Source organism: Aethina tumida, chromosome 1 (genome assembly GCF_024364675.1).
Source record: "Aethina tumida isolate Nest 87 chromosome 1, icAetTumi1.1, whole genome shotgun sequence".
Lineage (NCBI taxonomy): Eukaryota > Metazoa > Arthropoda > Insecta > Coleoptera > Nitidulidae > Aethina > Aethina tumida.
The window spans coordinates 45088057-45102501 of NC_065435.1; the positions used below are offsets into that span (position 1 = coordinate 45088057).

Genomic DNA, 14445 nt, shown 5'->3' on the forward strand with positions numbered 1-14445 from the left:
ATTCCGTAATTAATTATTAATTGTTTTAATTATTTGTATAGTTGTGCCATTATTTAAAACAATAACAGACGAATTTTAATAAATAATTGTAATTAGGTAACCATGAGCTATTAAATTAAGTAATTAAAATAAATTAATTCTATTTAATAAATTTTATTTTACATTAATTATAGATCTGTTAATGACAATCAGCAGTTCAGAGTGAATGTTTAATTGAACCATAATTTAATTACATTACAATCCCTTTCGGTGGTTGCTTTTGAAAAATTACCTGTGTGCCTCGCCAGGACCATTATTTTATACCTTTTGTGAAAGGGTTCCCACTAGTGTTATTGTTGATAAATTATTTAAATTATACAATTAGAATAAATTTATTTTGCGCTGTAAAAGGTTATAAATTATGAATTTGTAATCATTGTTCATATACATTTGCCTATATGTAATTTAAATTAAAATTCGATCATTTGTGTTTGAGTTTACTTCAAATAATTTATTTTATAAAAATGTTTATTTTTATTTTATAAATATTTTACTATTTCGGATACAATTCGAGTAGTTAGTATAAATAATAGTTTACGGGAGCTGTGATTTTTTACATTTGTTTTGGAGTTCCGAGTAAATGGGCCATGCTATTTATTTTATTTATGTAAATTTTATCGAACTTTGTTATTCAGTGTATCGAATGCAAAAAAAAGTATCTGTTTCAAACAAATTTTTCCCTGATACAAAATTTTTTGACATTTTACAAATACAAAATAACTTAATTATTTAATTAAAATTTTAACCACAATTAGTTTAAAATATATACTATACGCTTTTTAAAATATTTACAGTAAAATTCCGTGTTTTCATTTAAATTTCTTTATTAAATATGTTGCACATCTTTACAATCGAATTATATAGTTACATTACTCTTATTTCTATATTATTTTGTTATCAAACACAATATTCTTATAGAAATTTAACAAAAACTTCCTGTATAATTTGTAGTTGTCTGTGAAGTAGATAAAATAAATTATTAAAAAATTCTGGTGCATGCTGCTCTAACACAATTTCGTGATTCTTACTTTTCTACTTAACCAATTTAGGACAAACTTGTAATAAAATTATTATAAACTTTTTACAAATTGAATTGACTTTTTGCAGAACTAGCGCGTTAGAAACCCTCATCATTCATTACTGTTGACAACCATCAGACATTTTTTGTCGCAGCAGCCTAACATATTGTCACATTTTTTTTAACAAGCCCACTTTTACCTTATTAGCAATGTTTGTGAAACAAATAACGTTTCATCCCCATAACAAACTTGTTATTTTTCTTAGTTCCATATATGTATTATCTTTTGAAGTCAGGATAACATCAGATTCAAGTTAATTGATTGTAAACAATATTATAATGATCCGAACAATGTGGTTGTAAGTAGTTTGTTGTTATTACATCAGGATGTGAATAACATGGTATACGCCGTGAGCTATAAGTGTACCAATATGTAACATACACATACATAGATAGATGATGTCGAAACTTAATTCATCAAACATTAAACATCAATATCAATCTGAAAAGCTTTGTGAGGTAGTCGCTCAAATTACTAAACGGGCATTATTATCTTCGCATTAATTTTTCAGTTGATTAGGTACTTTGTCATGGCACGACACATTTTATAGAACCACGGCACGTGATACTTCCCTTTTATGCTGCCACGGTTACACAACATTTATTAGAGAAATTACAGGGATGGCAATCTTAAATGCGTTATTTCTTTTATGTGAATATTGCCCTTTGTCCAGTAAAAAACCTTCGTAATAAGCAGTACGTCGTGCAAGTTGAATATTTTATGCTCGCAAATTGTCTGTATGAATGTTTAATGTTGAATGTAATAAATTTTAAGTGGATTAAGTGGTTGATTAATAACATGTGCCAAACAATGAACGGTGGTATTTTTTAGGTGTTGAATAAAGCTGAAAGGGAGCAACCCCACCATTGGTGCATAATAATGACTGTGGGGTTAAAGGGTTTGATGTCTTATCTTTTCAAACACACACGATTTTGGGGAGGCTTTTGGATTTTAAATTGATGTCGATTATTTTATGAAAACATACAAGGGCAAATGTCACCGTTAATTTGCTACAAAACTCACAAATTGATGTTGATGAACATTTGAAATAGTATTAAAAGAAAAAGCATCGGATATCTCAAAGAGTTCTTGTAAGTTATTACCGACCATTTAACTCGTCAAGTGTACTTGAATTTATATGATTTGTTTTTCAGTTGAATATTTATGGTAGTTGAGATTAAACAAAACTTTGCGGTATAAATACTTGTCGGTTCCGATATATTTTATTACTTATCTCCATAAGAATGGCTTTAAGTAATTTAATAGCGTTAGTTGTTAGAACTAGGCCATCGTGGTTTCGAACAAAGATAATACGAACAATGCGTATTATAATTTTGCTGCAGGACTGAATTCTTGACATCAAACTATTACAATTTTCCTCAACTTACTTCATTAGAACTGTCGATATTATTGGAACTTTAGTTAGTTTTTAATATCCAGCAAAATACAGTACTATTGTCTCAGTTGCGTTTGTTTGCTATTGATTAATTTTCTCTATGAAATTGTTATAAGCCACAAGTATTAGAAGCAAAGAGCTACTTGAGGAAATTTATCAAAATATGTTTCATATTTTTATCAATTGTAATGACTACTTGCCAACCCATTGTTTGACGCTTTGGCTATTTACCCCTTCAATTAAACTAATGTAAAAGCTCACTTTAGAGGACACTGCTTTTATATAAAGTAAATTGTGATGTCGCCTCCCTAGTTTTGATGTATTTAATACAAAATTTCCGCAATTAACATGCAAAAATAAGTCATAATTAAAATTTAAATTTTATCTAGAAACCAACCCCAAGAAACTGGTTTCGGAATGGTTGCGTGACAGCTTGAATAAATCACTAATTCCGTAAAACTAAATAATGACAAAATTACATGAACATATAAAATAAGAGAAGTCCCCGTCTTGATTTATGACTCCTGCCAGTTGTTGCAAGTGCGGCTCTTTTTCTGGCGAAGGAAAACAAGGGGGGTGTAACCCCGGGCGTTGAGGGCCCGTGCCCGATTGTAATCGGGCAGAACAATGAATATAACGAAAAAGGGTGGTTTAATTAAGTTTAGATACTGTACACTATCGTCGATGACACTTCACTCGGCAGTAGTGCGGGAAAGTTCGGGGTGGCAGGTCCCGTTCAAATCCGGAAGTCAAGTGGTGTTGCGAGAGCCGGCAAATAGTTTCTGTAACATGTTGCTCTAATCTTTCGACGACCATTTAGCAAATAAGACTTTTTTTGTGGTTTAAGTTTAGTACAAGATTTTCTACGTCTTAGTGATATTGTATTGTGTAAAGCAGACGGTGTATCGAAAGGGAAGGTAATACTGGGAATTGTTGTCTGTTTATATTGGTGTTCAATTGTTGGTTAACAGAAAGGGTGCTTATATTATTTTTTTATGTGTTGTGTTTGGATATTAATCGTTTTGTTGATATGGACAAATAACCGACTATAAAGAGTAAATCCATGGATGAATTGTACATGCAATATCATCATTATTAAAGTACACGTTACCTTATATGTAAAAATTGTCGTTAAAGAAAAAGTTGTTGATGAAAAAGTTTGCTAAATCCGAATGACAACAAACTTACTAGATAATTTTGAATTTTTTCATGTATATAAAATTTATTTTAATGAGTTGTTTAATTTTAAAGTAACAGAACATCAGCTTATAACAAATATCATTTAAATACCCTGTGTTATAAAACTTTAAATGAGTTTGTGTAATATTCGTACACATGTTTGTTATCATGTAACCACGACAATATAAAAATGCAAACTGAACTGTGCTGGGAAAACCCCAATTAAACCAAAACTTTTATTTAACTAAAAAACTTAAATATTTAAAAACAATAGAATCTATATAAAAATAGGTCATTTCATTTATTATACGTACAATATTTATTGCAATGAAATATTTTGGTATATATAAAATAAAATTTGTATTCTGAAACCCATTTTATGATTTTTTTGACCAAAACAATTTATTGCGAAATAATTATTGATTTCAAATCAAATCAAGCTCCAACATTATTTTAAAGGTGACGTTTTTGTTTGGAAAAACGTTTTAAATATTTTTATTTTAACCGAAACAGAAATGGCATTTCGTCTGACAATAATAAGAATTTTGTTTAATTCCGAAGTATCAAAACTCCCGCTTAGCACAGTCATGAAATATCCAAGTAAGTTTATTTGTGTGACACGTTTTAATACGTTTTCCGCATAAAATTTCAAATGAGTGTGTATAATGTTCGTACACATGTTTGGTATCATGTAAACACGACAATATAAAAATGCAAACTGATCCGAGCTGAGAAAATTGCAATAACAGCGAAACTTTTATTTAACTTTTAAATATACGTTCTTTCTATCCCAAGTGGAATGTTTTCCGGCCACTGTTCTAAAAATGTTTATAAAGATAATCTCTCCAGCACACGCCATCTGCCTTCCGCAATACAATAGCCCTAAGATTGTTCCATGTAATGGCATAAAATGTACTCCGGGGATGCAAAAAAAAGTTTTACGTTGCAAAAAGAATATGAACCAGCCAATTTACTTAATTCATACAATTTTCATCTATAAGGTGTTAAATAATCTAAGTATTTGATATATCTTGAAGCATTCCAGTTACTAGTACTAATTGCGAGTAGAGAGTCGAGTCGGGGAACATCCATCAACTATTTAAAGTACATAAACCGCTCGGGAGATTTACGAAACGTAAGTAGTTGCAGGATGCAAGTTTGCATTGAGTAACCGGCTTACATTAACATTTTATGTAAATAATGTAATAACGTAGTCGGAGAGATTCTGTTAATCTAAGAATCATTACCAATTGAGGTAACATCATAACTACTATTCAGTTTGTGTTACAGTAAAATTAAAAATATTAATATCCCTGTATGTGAATGGGTATAAGCAACGTATATCAAAATTTAATGACTAAAAAAGGCATTCTATTGTTACGTTTGTGTATCAAGCATAAAATGTGATGCATGTTTTGTTTACTTAATCAAATTCTCTAGTGTATAGCATGCTATCTTGCCTACATTATATTAAAAGCTTAAGTAATTGATAAATTACAACATAAATTCACTAAAGACATTTCGCTACTCCATTTGATTTAATATGAAAGGTGGATGATTAAAGCGGATTTCTCGGTGCATACAAAACACATAGATACTCAATTTAATTATGGAGTACTTATGCTACAGCGAAATGTTAAATCTGAGAAGGTTGCGGAAAACCTGGTGCGTTCGAAATTGGATGAATGTGCGGGGAAGCCATTGAGGTATTAGCATTTAACGAGGAACGTGAAGCATTCTGCGATCGGTGCATTAACACCTGCTCTTGGTGTAACTCCCGTAAACTAACATTCATAATGTTTTATTGAAATTCTAATCTCGATAATGCTCCCCTTATTTTACACGTGCGCTGCAAGCATGCAAACTTTTGTCATACATTTAAGATCTCGATCGGAGCGTTGCCACTTCAAAAGCAAGTTTTTAATACAAACATTAGAATAATCGATAATCGCCACTTTTCAATTTTTGCTACATTTGGGTAATTACCGTAATATTGCATGCAACCCCTGAAAAATGCATATTTCTTATTACTTTATTTGATATTAATATTCATTTTAAATTTTTATTTAGTTGAATATTTTAAAACTTTTAATTGAATGAATAAATAAGATAAAATAGAATTTAATTTAAGATACGACGATAAAAATTTTAATAATCAATATTCGACTTAGTTAGTTTCTAGTTTCTTTAAATCCACTAATTACTTCCACTTAATTAGACTTTTTTAAAATTAATATTCTGCAATTACAATAATTGATAACACCAGTAATTCCAGTTTTTAATGGAATTTTAAATAAAAAGCTATCATGATTTAATCAAAATTTATTAAACGTTAGAATAACCGATAATCGGCATTAATTTTCAGTGTTTACCACATTTGAATGATTTCCATTATATTGCTTGCAATAATTTTTTATTACTACATTTGATATTACTGTTAATTCCAGACTTTTATTTAGTTGAATACGTTAAGAAATTTGATAGAACCAATAAATAAGATAATATAGAAATATAATTTAAGATGCCAGCATTGACGAAAAGTTCAATAATCAATATTCGACTTAATTGAAAATTAGTTCCTAGTTTCCTTAAACCCAACTAATTACTTCCACTTAATTAGACTTTTTTGAAATTAATACTCCGCATTTACAATATTTGTATTTCAAGTAATCTCAGTTTTAAATGCACAAAAAGCAATCGTGATTTAATCAAAATTCATTAAAGTACTAAGTAATTAATAATGTTGAGAATTTTTGAACGGTAACTGATCATTCTAAATATAACTTTGCTAACTACTTGAGATTGTTTTTGCGGGACAAACAAAGAAGTATTTGCTCCAAAAATTCTTTACAATTATGAAACGAACTGAAATGCTCGACTCCAACTAATTATTCTTATTACGCTACTTTATTAAGTCCCATTCTTATGAGTCTAGTCTGTTAAGCCAAATAAACAATTAAATTTAATTATTTCCAAAAGAAAACTCAGAATATAGTTATGTCACGCGAACTGAATTAAAGAAAACGAGAAGCCACGTAAGGGTTTGCATTTTGTATAAGAGAGCCATATAAATATGAACGTAAAGTGCCATTTGTAACAATGTTAATTCTATTTGCTCGCTTTCCACATTTCGCAGAATATATACGCACTTATAAAAATGCGTGAATTATGATAAAAAATACAAAGTGCAGTCAGAGACGATTGTCGTCGTAATGGTGAATTATTCTGGTTACAGTTTAGATTGAAACATTAAAAACATGATAAAATCACAAAATTTATTTAAATTCCAAATAAAATGTCAACATTTAAATACACTTATTGTAGTAAAGAGTAAACAATTAAAATTTGGTGATGTTTGGAGGTTTTTTCATGTAAACATATTTTTTACCACAATTCAAATAAATTTTGTTTTCGTTTTTCTTTTTTGTTATTTTAAAAAATTAAACTGTTTGGTTAGATTTAATATCGATGTTTAAATGCCTGGAGCCCGAGTACGTGAAATTAGCCATGTTGCCAGGATTCTACATCTATGTTTTACTAAAAAAATAGTAAATTTGGACACCCCCTTCGCGGTGATGCAATTTCTTAGTCATTTAGTAGGTAAACGAATTATAAAAAAATTGGTGAAGAAAAAACCCAGACAAGGATAAATATATAAAAAACAAAACAAGTTTGAAAAGGATTATTAATTATTAAACGAAGTAAGACCCTCGACTCTAACTAATTATTGTTATTAGGCTACTGCATTTAGTCCCATTTATCTGAGCCTGTTAAGTGAAATAAACAATTAAATTTAATTCTTTCTAAAAGAAAAGTCCGAATAAAGTCTTGTCACGCAAACGGAATTAAAGAAAATGTGGCGCTACATGAGTTTGCATTTTCTACGTGGATTAGCTGCAGTCTTATATAAACACAAAGAGCCATTTATTACAATATTATTGCTGTTTGTTTCTCTTATGTATTTTTTTCTTGAAGGAATTCGTGTTTCCGCCGCAAAAAATAAACACAAATAGAGTTAAATCTCAATTGTGATTCAGATAAAGCTGATTTATGACGGAATTAGTTTTAAAATATTATTTTCCAAAACACCAGCTTAACTAACGTTCACTTAAGTGAATTAAAATAAAATTAACAGTTTAATTATAAGCATCTCTAAATTAAGGGAAATTCTTACATAATACGAGGGGAGACAACTTCAAGGTATTATTTTACTCCATCTAATTATTATTATTATTCCATTTTAAGTTTACTTTACGGATGCGAAATTCTATAATCAACATTTCATTTAAATTAATCACACTTCGTAATTTCATTAAACCGCACTAATTGCTTGAATACAATTTAGCTTCGAATCATTTCAATTGGGTTCAACCTAAATCAACAACCAATTCTAATTTTCTCGAAATTAATAACGGACTTTTTCCAATATTTGTCCATTGCTTTTACCTATTTAAAAATCTATTATAGCGATAACAAATGTCATTTTAAATGAATGAACCGCTATTATAATGGCATATTTTATTTTAAATATTGGCAAATTTATTGTATTTTCAATTAGTAATGTTTTCTGTGATTTATGTCATTTGTATAAATTTAAATGTGAATTGCTGATGCTTATTTTAAATCGTTGAATTAGTTTAGATTGCAATCTAAAAGAGAATTATTAAAAAATTATATTTATTAAATGAACTGCTACTAAGTATTTTTATTGTGGTGGCATAGTAAAATGATCAATTAAAAGAAATTCTTTCGCCAGAAGAAAAATTCGGATAAAGTCCTGTCACGCAAACGGTGTTAAACGAGTTTACATGAGTTTACATTTTCTATCGGGATTAGCAGCAATAACAGAACACAGGAATCATTAGTAATTGTTATTGTCTAGTCCTTATCAGCGTATTTTTGTAAAATAAAAATAACGCTTCAAAGTATCGGTGCTTAGAGAAATTGCTAACTCATAGTTTATCATCATTGATCGATTCAAGAATAAGTTTCTTTTTGTAATTTCAATTCGGTGCTCGCAAAAGTACAAAATTATAATCTAACGGAATCAGCAGCAATTTACTTTTATAGAGCGATCTGTGTGCGCCGTCCACCGTGCATAGTAATCACATGATTGATGGCGGTTTTAAATTCAACCCCATGCGTATGTGCCTGCGTGTGTTCGATGCCAGCCTACCCGTGTTGTCAACGAAAGGAGGAGAACGAGAGCGAACGAAATCTAATTGCATTTTTTTTAAATCCTGACGTGAATTGAATCTGTCATTTATTCGGCTGAGTTCTGAATTTGTATTTTATGACGGATTGCAGTAATATGTGCGTAATGATGTTAGATTTGGTCAAGTCTTTGGTTTTTCAGATATTGATTAAATATGTGACGATGGATTTTTGACAAAACGTCTAAGCCACAGTTAGCACCTGCACGTGCTGTCATTATAATTATATCCATTTACAACTATTAAACTACTAAACAACAGGTAAAAATTTAAAATGTCGCTCTGGCGTTCGTTATGAAGATGTGAAAACTTACAAAATATGGTTTTTCAATTTAAAACAAGATTACTATAGAAAAAAATCGATTTACGTAAAATGTAGCATGTCTCGTTTTATGATACTTTGTAAAAAAGCCATCGATATATGCGGACAAGAGACAATGTCATGTTTTATGGATATTAAATTTTTTAAGATATTACGAAAATAGCCGGGAGAAAAAAAACGAATAACCTTATTTGTTAGCTTACGTTAATTAATTTCCATACGAGACATAATATCGTGTAACCATTTGATTAACGTCACAATAGATTATGGATCCAGGCCATTTTTTATTTAGATTAACTTTCATGCTATATCCATACTTCGCGAGCTTCCAATAAAGTCTGGACTTAAAAAAAAAACAAGGAAAGCCGACTTGTAACTTTAATACAATTAATATTCATTAATACAAGGCTTTTCGTTTCGTCAAAATAAAACAAGCACGAGCTCACAAATAAATCCAGCTTTATGTCGACTTTTATGACTTATTGGTTACGCGGCGGGAATGTTAAATTAAGCAGTTGCGATGCAGATCGGGAGAATTTTCCGTTGCATTTTTGTTTGGCTTATTAAATGGCCTCTGTCCGTTGGCCGCGATTTGAAAAATAAAAGACCGTGCATGTTCGTTATTTGTTTGAAATGGCCAAAAACTAAAGCTTTCGTATAATATCGTTATTTGTCTCTGGTTGTTGTTATGAAGGTTTATGATTGTAAAAGAGAAAAAATATGCTACTTTGTTTAGTTTTCTGACGCTTTGAATACATAGTACAGTTTTGATGTTCACCCTTGATAATAAAATAATTATCACAATGGTAATATTTAAAAACATGCATACACTGCTGAAAATAGTGATGCCGTATTTGGGACGAGGAAAAAAATCTGAACAAAATATTCTTTTTACATTTTTTTTGTACTTTTGTGCATGTCCCCAGATAATTGTTAATCATGTGTGATTAACAAATTTTCACATGCAATTGTTTGTTAATAATAAATCCACGAGAATAAAGTTAAAAAGCTGTTGTTGTCTTCTGACAGTTAAACACAATGGTTTGATATTTTAATCAATAAATAATTATTTATTATTGTAACGTTCAATAATATATAAACAAATAATTAATGTACAAATTGTGAATTAATAGCCAGAAGTGCTATCATTATAATACTCTCAGTTCGAATAATTTCTGGTCAATATTCCGCAACTGACAGATTGATAATTTAATTAATAATTTTATTGTACGAACCATCACACTAATGATTATTACAATATGCACGTTTTTCTGGTACGATTATTTTATTATCCACATAGAATATAATTTTAATAAATCATTTATTCACTTTTTCCTTGTACAATATCATTGCATGAGGGCGTTAATTAAAAAGCACCTTGTATGCTAACTTGTGACATTACCACTGGATCAATAATATTTCGTGTCCAAATATTATGCAACTACGGCAAATACTTGACCAAATACCACTAGCACACTGAGATTATATTTACATTTCACAGTATCTGGAGTTCATGCTGTTTAATTGTAATTATTAGTCCTCTAAAATGTACTAAAACAATATACAAAGTACGTATGTACTTACTTCTAACACAAATGTTACAAATTTCTGTCGTAATTACACACTTGTCTCACATTTTCTATTTAATTGCATCATTCGAATTTTTTGAATTATTTTAAGTTTAATTTTATACACTACATAAAAGTTCAATTTTCAAGAGATAAAACTTTAAATTTTAAAGTTCTTTTAATACGTAAAGTTTTAAAATAAAAACAGTTAAATTTGGTTAATTATTCATTAAGTTATGAGAATGAACATTTTTTATAGGTTCCAACAAACATTTTTTATGCATCTGGTTGGTTTTTTATAAATTAGACAAACACACTTTTTAACAAACATTTTTTTTTTATAAAACGTACAACGGGAGTTTGTTTTGTTTGTTGGCCGATCAAGTATTCATGCTCTGAAAGAAATCAGGAAATTTTCTAAATCGCCAGGGGGGCCTTAGCCAAAAAACGATGACAATTTAAATGTAGTGAATACGTAAACATTGTGACATTTTATTTAAATTTTTTTACGAAAATTACTAAAAATTTATAGATATGAATGCTATTTTTAGTAATTTCATAGAATACCTCAAGCACGGCTTAGAACATCAAACTAAACGAATCCCATGAAGAGAAAACAGCTAATTAATTTATTTTCTTTTTATTTCAGAATCACATGGATGTTCCCCCAACCTTTTGAGATGTTTTAATCACCGATGACAACCTCCCTCACCGTTATCCGTTAGGCTAAATAAAAATATATATAATATTTCGCTGCATATACCTGTCAGGTCATGTAGAATGAAAATGTCGTGTGCCGGGTTCTTAGTATTGGTGTTCGTATTGCTCGTGACATGTTCCGAAGCGGAACAGGCCACCGAATTCGCGGAGGCGTCGGACGGCGGCACCGCCCAGCTTCCGTGCAACCTGGTCCCGGCTCACGCCCCGGACAAAATCAGTGTCGTACTATGGTACAAGGGGGCGGACGAGAGTCCCATGTACAAATATGATTTGAGGGGTTCCCAGCCCCAACACTGGGCCGATCCATCGTACGGCAATCGGTACTACTTGCGCGTCCTTGATGATCAGAAAGCCGTGCTGACCATATCGCCGACCAAACAGACTGACGAGGCCACCTTCCATTGCAGGGTCGACTTTCAAAAATCGCCAACGAAAATCACTCACGTCAACTTAACTGTTATAGGTGAGTACCTTTTATTTGTTTAAATTCATGCTGTAACAAACAAATAAGAAAAAAATTATACTCATTTTTATTTGAGTTTGATATGCGGCTGTGAATGTATGATTTATTCAAATGTTATGGTAATATGGCACTATAAATGCACTTATTAATGTCCTGGATAGGGTTATATTTGACTAATCATGTATTGGTTGGCTCGTTCTATTTGTTTGTTAAACAATTCATATGACTGAGAGTATTTAACTACTGGTTGGTATCAGTTTTAACAATTAAAGAAATACCTAATTAATTGTTTGGTTGCTAGAGATATATATTTTTGGATAATTAAACACAGCAGTACCATCAAAGCTTTACATTTTTACTGTATCTATAGAGTATTCGTTTGATGTATTTTGTTCCGTTATATTTATTTATCATTATAATGATCAAACGTTGAAGAAGGTAATTTATCTCCGTTAATAAGGATATTGGTATTAATTAATTTTATTAATCCTAAAATCAACTCATTTCGAAATGGTGTGTGGAACCCCGTACATTTCTAAATCCAAAACAACACCAATTAATTACTAAAGTGATTGGTTATCATGTACTAATGAAGATTTGATTGAACCACCTATATGTGTAGTTAGAGTAATTACCGGTTAATTAAATTGCGGTCAGCATACCAAAATAAAATCTTTTCATTGTAAATAGATATTTTAAATCTTTTCATTCCGATACGTTGCTGTTTATTGGCCCGAAAAAATATATCTGCATATTATAATTTAATGATTAATAAAAATATTTATGTATTTACAATCTTTCGACCAATCATTATATGTTTACCTATATATCATCCATATCAACCCCAGTTTAATAACACAGAAACAGATAACGTCCGATGCTTTTTATGTTTACAACTAATAAACCATATCGTCTTGCTTATTACCCGATAGATTAATTCCGACTTTTTTGCAATATAGATTGTTGCTGATTTGAGTGGTTTCTGGTACATTAACTCTTTGTCCCTGCCTTTGTTTGCTTGTTTTTACAAAACATTGATCTAAACGTTAAATCACTTTCCCATTATGATGGCGTCACTCGGGATCCCACTCGTCATATATATTCTCCCCCTGATATTACTATGACAATTCCATTAGATATGGATATTTTCGGATTATGCTTTAATTTCGACCCACCAAAGTAAATACCACACAATTGTTGATTTGAGAAATGATGTGTCCGTTGAATGACTAATACATTCACACTTTATTTAAACATCTGAATTGATAAAAGAAAAAACAGACAAAGTAAATTGGGGTCGGAGAGACTTTTTTACCATCCGAAACAATTTAACAAATCTCTCGTTTAATGGTGGGTTTTAATTTTATGTCGCAACAATAAAGTTGAAAAATACCAAGGAACCGTAAATCAACACCCTCCATTGATGCAAAATGTGCAGAAAGTTAAATAAAACAATTCGAGGGCCGTCTAGTGCTTTTACTTGAATGAGTTTTGTGAAGTTTGAGCACAGGTTTTTCAGCATTTACAGTTTTAGTTTAATTTCCAAGTTAATTGAAAAGTTTTAGCAAATATGTTCAATTTCGAAAAACTTTTATTATTTATTGTACACGAAATGAAACGTGTTTGAAAGTGAAATGCTGTCGTCTCCATTTTATAAAGCATCAATAATGTTCCAATCCAAATTGAATAGAAATTGGAATAATAGATTCTTACATTCGGGTGGTTATTGTCGTTAAAAGCGTCAAGGATGAGATAATTCTATAAATTATATCAAAGATGCACCAGCTGATTATTTAGACAATATATAATACACTCTAATTACAATATTAGAGCCTCATCAGGTGAATATATGCAGCATCTAATCTGGCGAAAACAGCATATATTACCTAAATAGCAATTACGTTAAGAAGGGTTTTATAATATGACTACAGGAAAATTTAATTTACAGGCCAGTGTTTAGTATAAGCTTTAATTTAGAAGACAATATTGTCAATTTCACGTGACGCTTATGTCACAGTGGAGACAAATTACGAAAATCTAGTTCGTACGCCGCCCTTAGTAACTCGTCGGTTTTCAAGGGGATGTTATAAAAACACCGCAATGTGGTTTGGCTAAAATTAATCATGGCACCCGGCATATAATGTAAAGTTTTTATTAAAAATTTGTTAATATACTATTCAAAACTGTGTCTTCCAAAAGTTTATAACACCAAACATTATACTGCATGGAAAGATTTATAATTAGACAATTAAGTTTAAGGAGTTTACCATTGATATTGTAATACCAAGAAACTTTGCTTGTGAATTCGTGAAACAAAGTTACCTTTACTGGATAAATGCAATAATTACTTTCTCAAGTTTTTTATTAATAACGCCTAAATTTAAGTTGATATCACAAATTTGTCATTTTAAAGTACCTAATTATGTGAGTTAATGGATTAATTATTTGAATATTAACATTTCTCTT

General features: G+C 30.3%; 1 protein-coding gene across 2 annotated transcripts in view; it reads left to right on the forward strand.

The window, feature by feature from the left end:
* The window catches only part of LOC109609133 (nephrin-like), a 199636-nt gene that overhangs the window by 32095 nt on the left and 153096 nt on the right, over positions 1-14445 (forward strand). For both annotated transcript variants that reach the window (XM_049961438.1, XM_049961439.1), the window contains one exon: positions 11446-11979. In XM_049961438.1, coding sequence (XP_049817395.1) covers positions 11577-11979 — 403 coding nt within the window. In that variant the 5' untranslated portion in view covers positions 11446-11576. The remainder of the gene's footprint in view (positions 1-11445; positions 11980-14445) is intronic.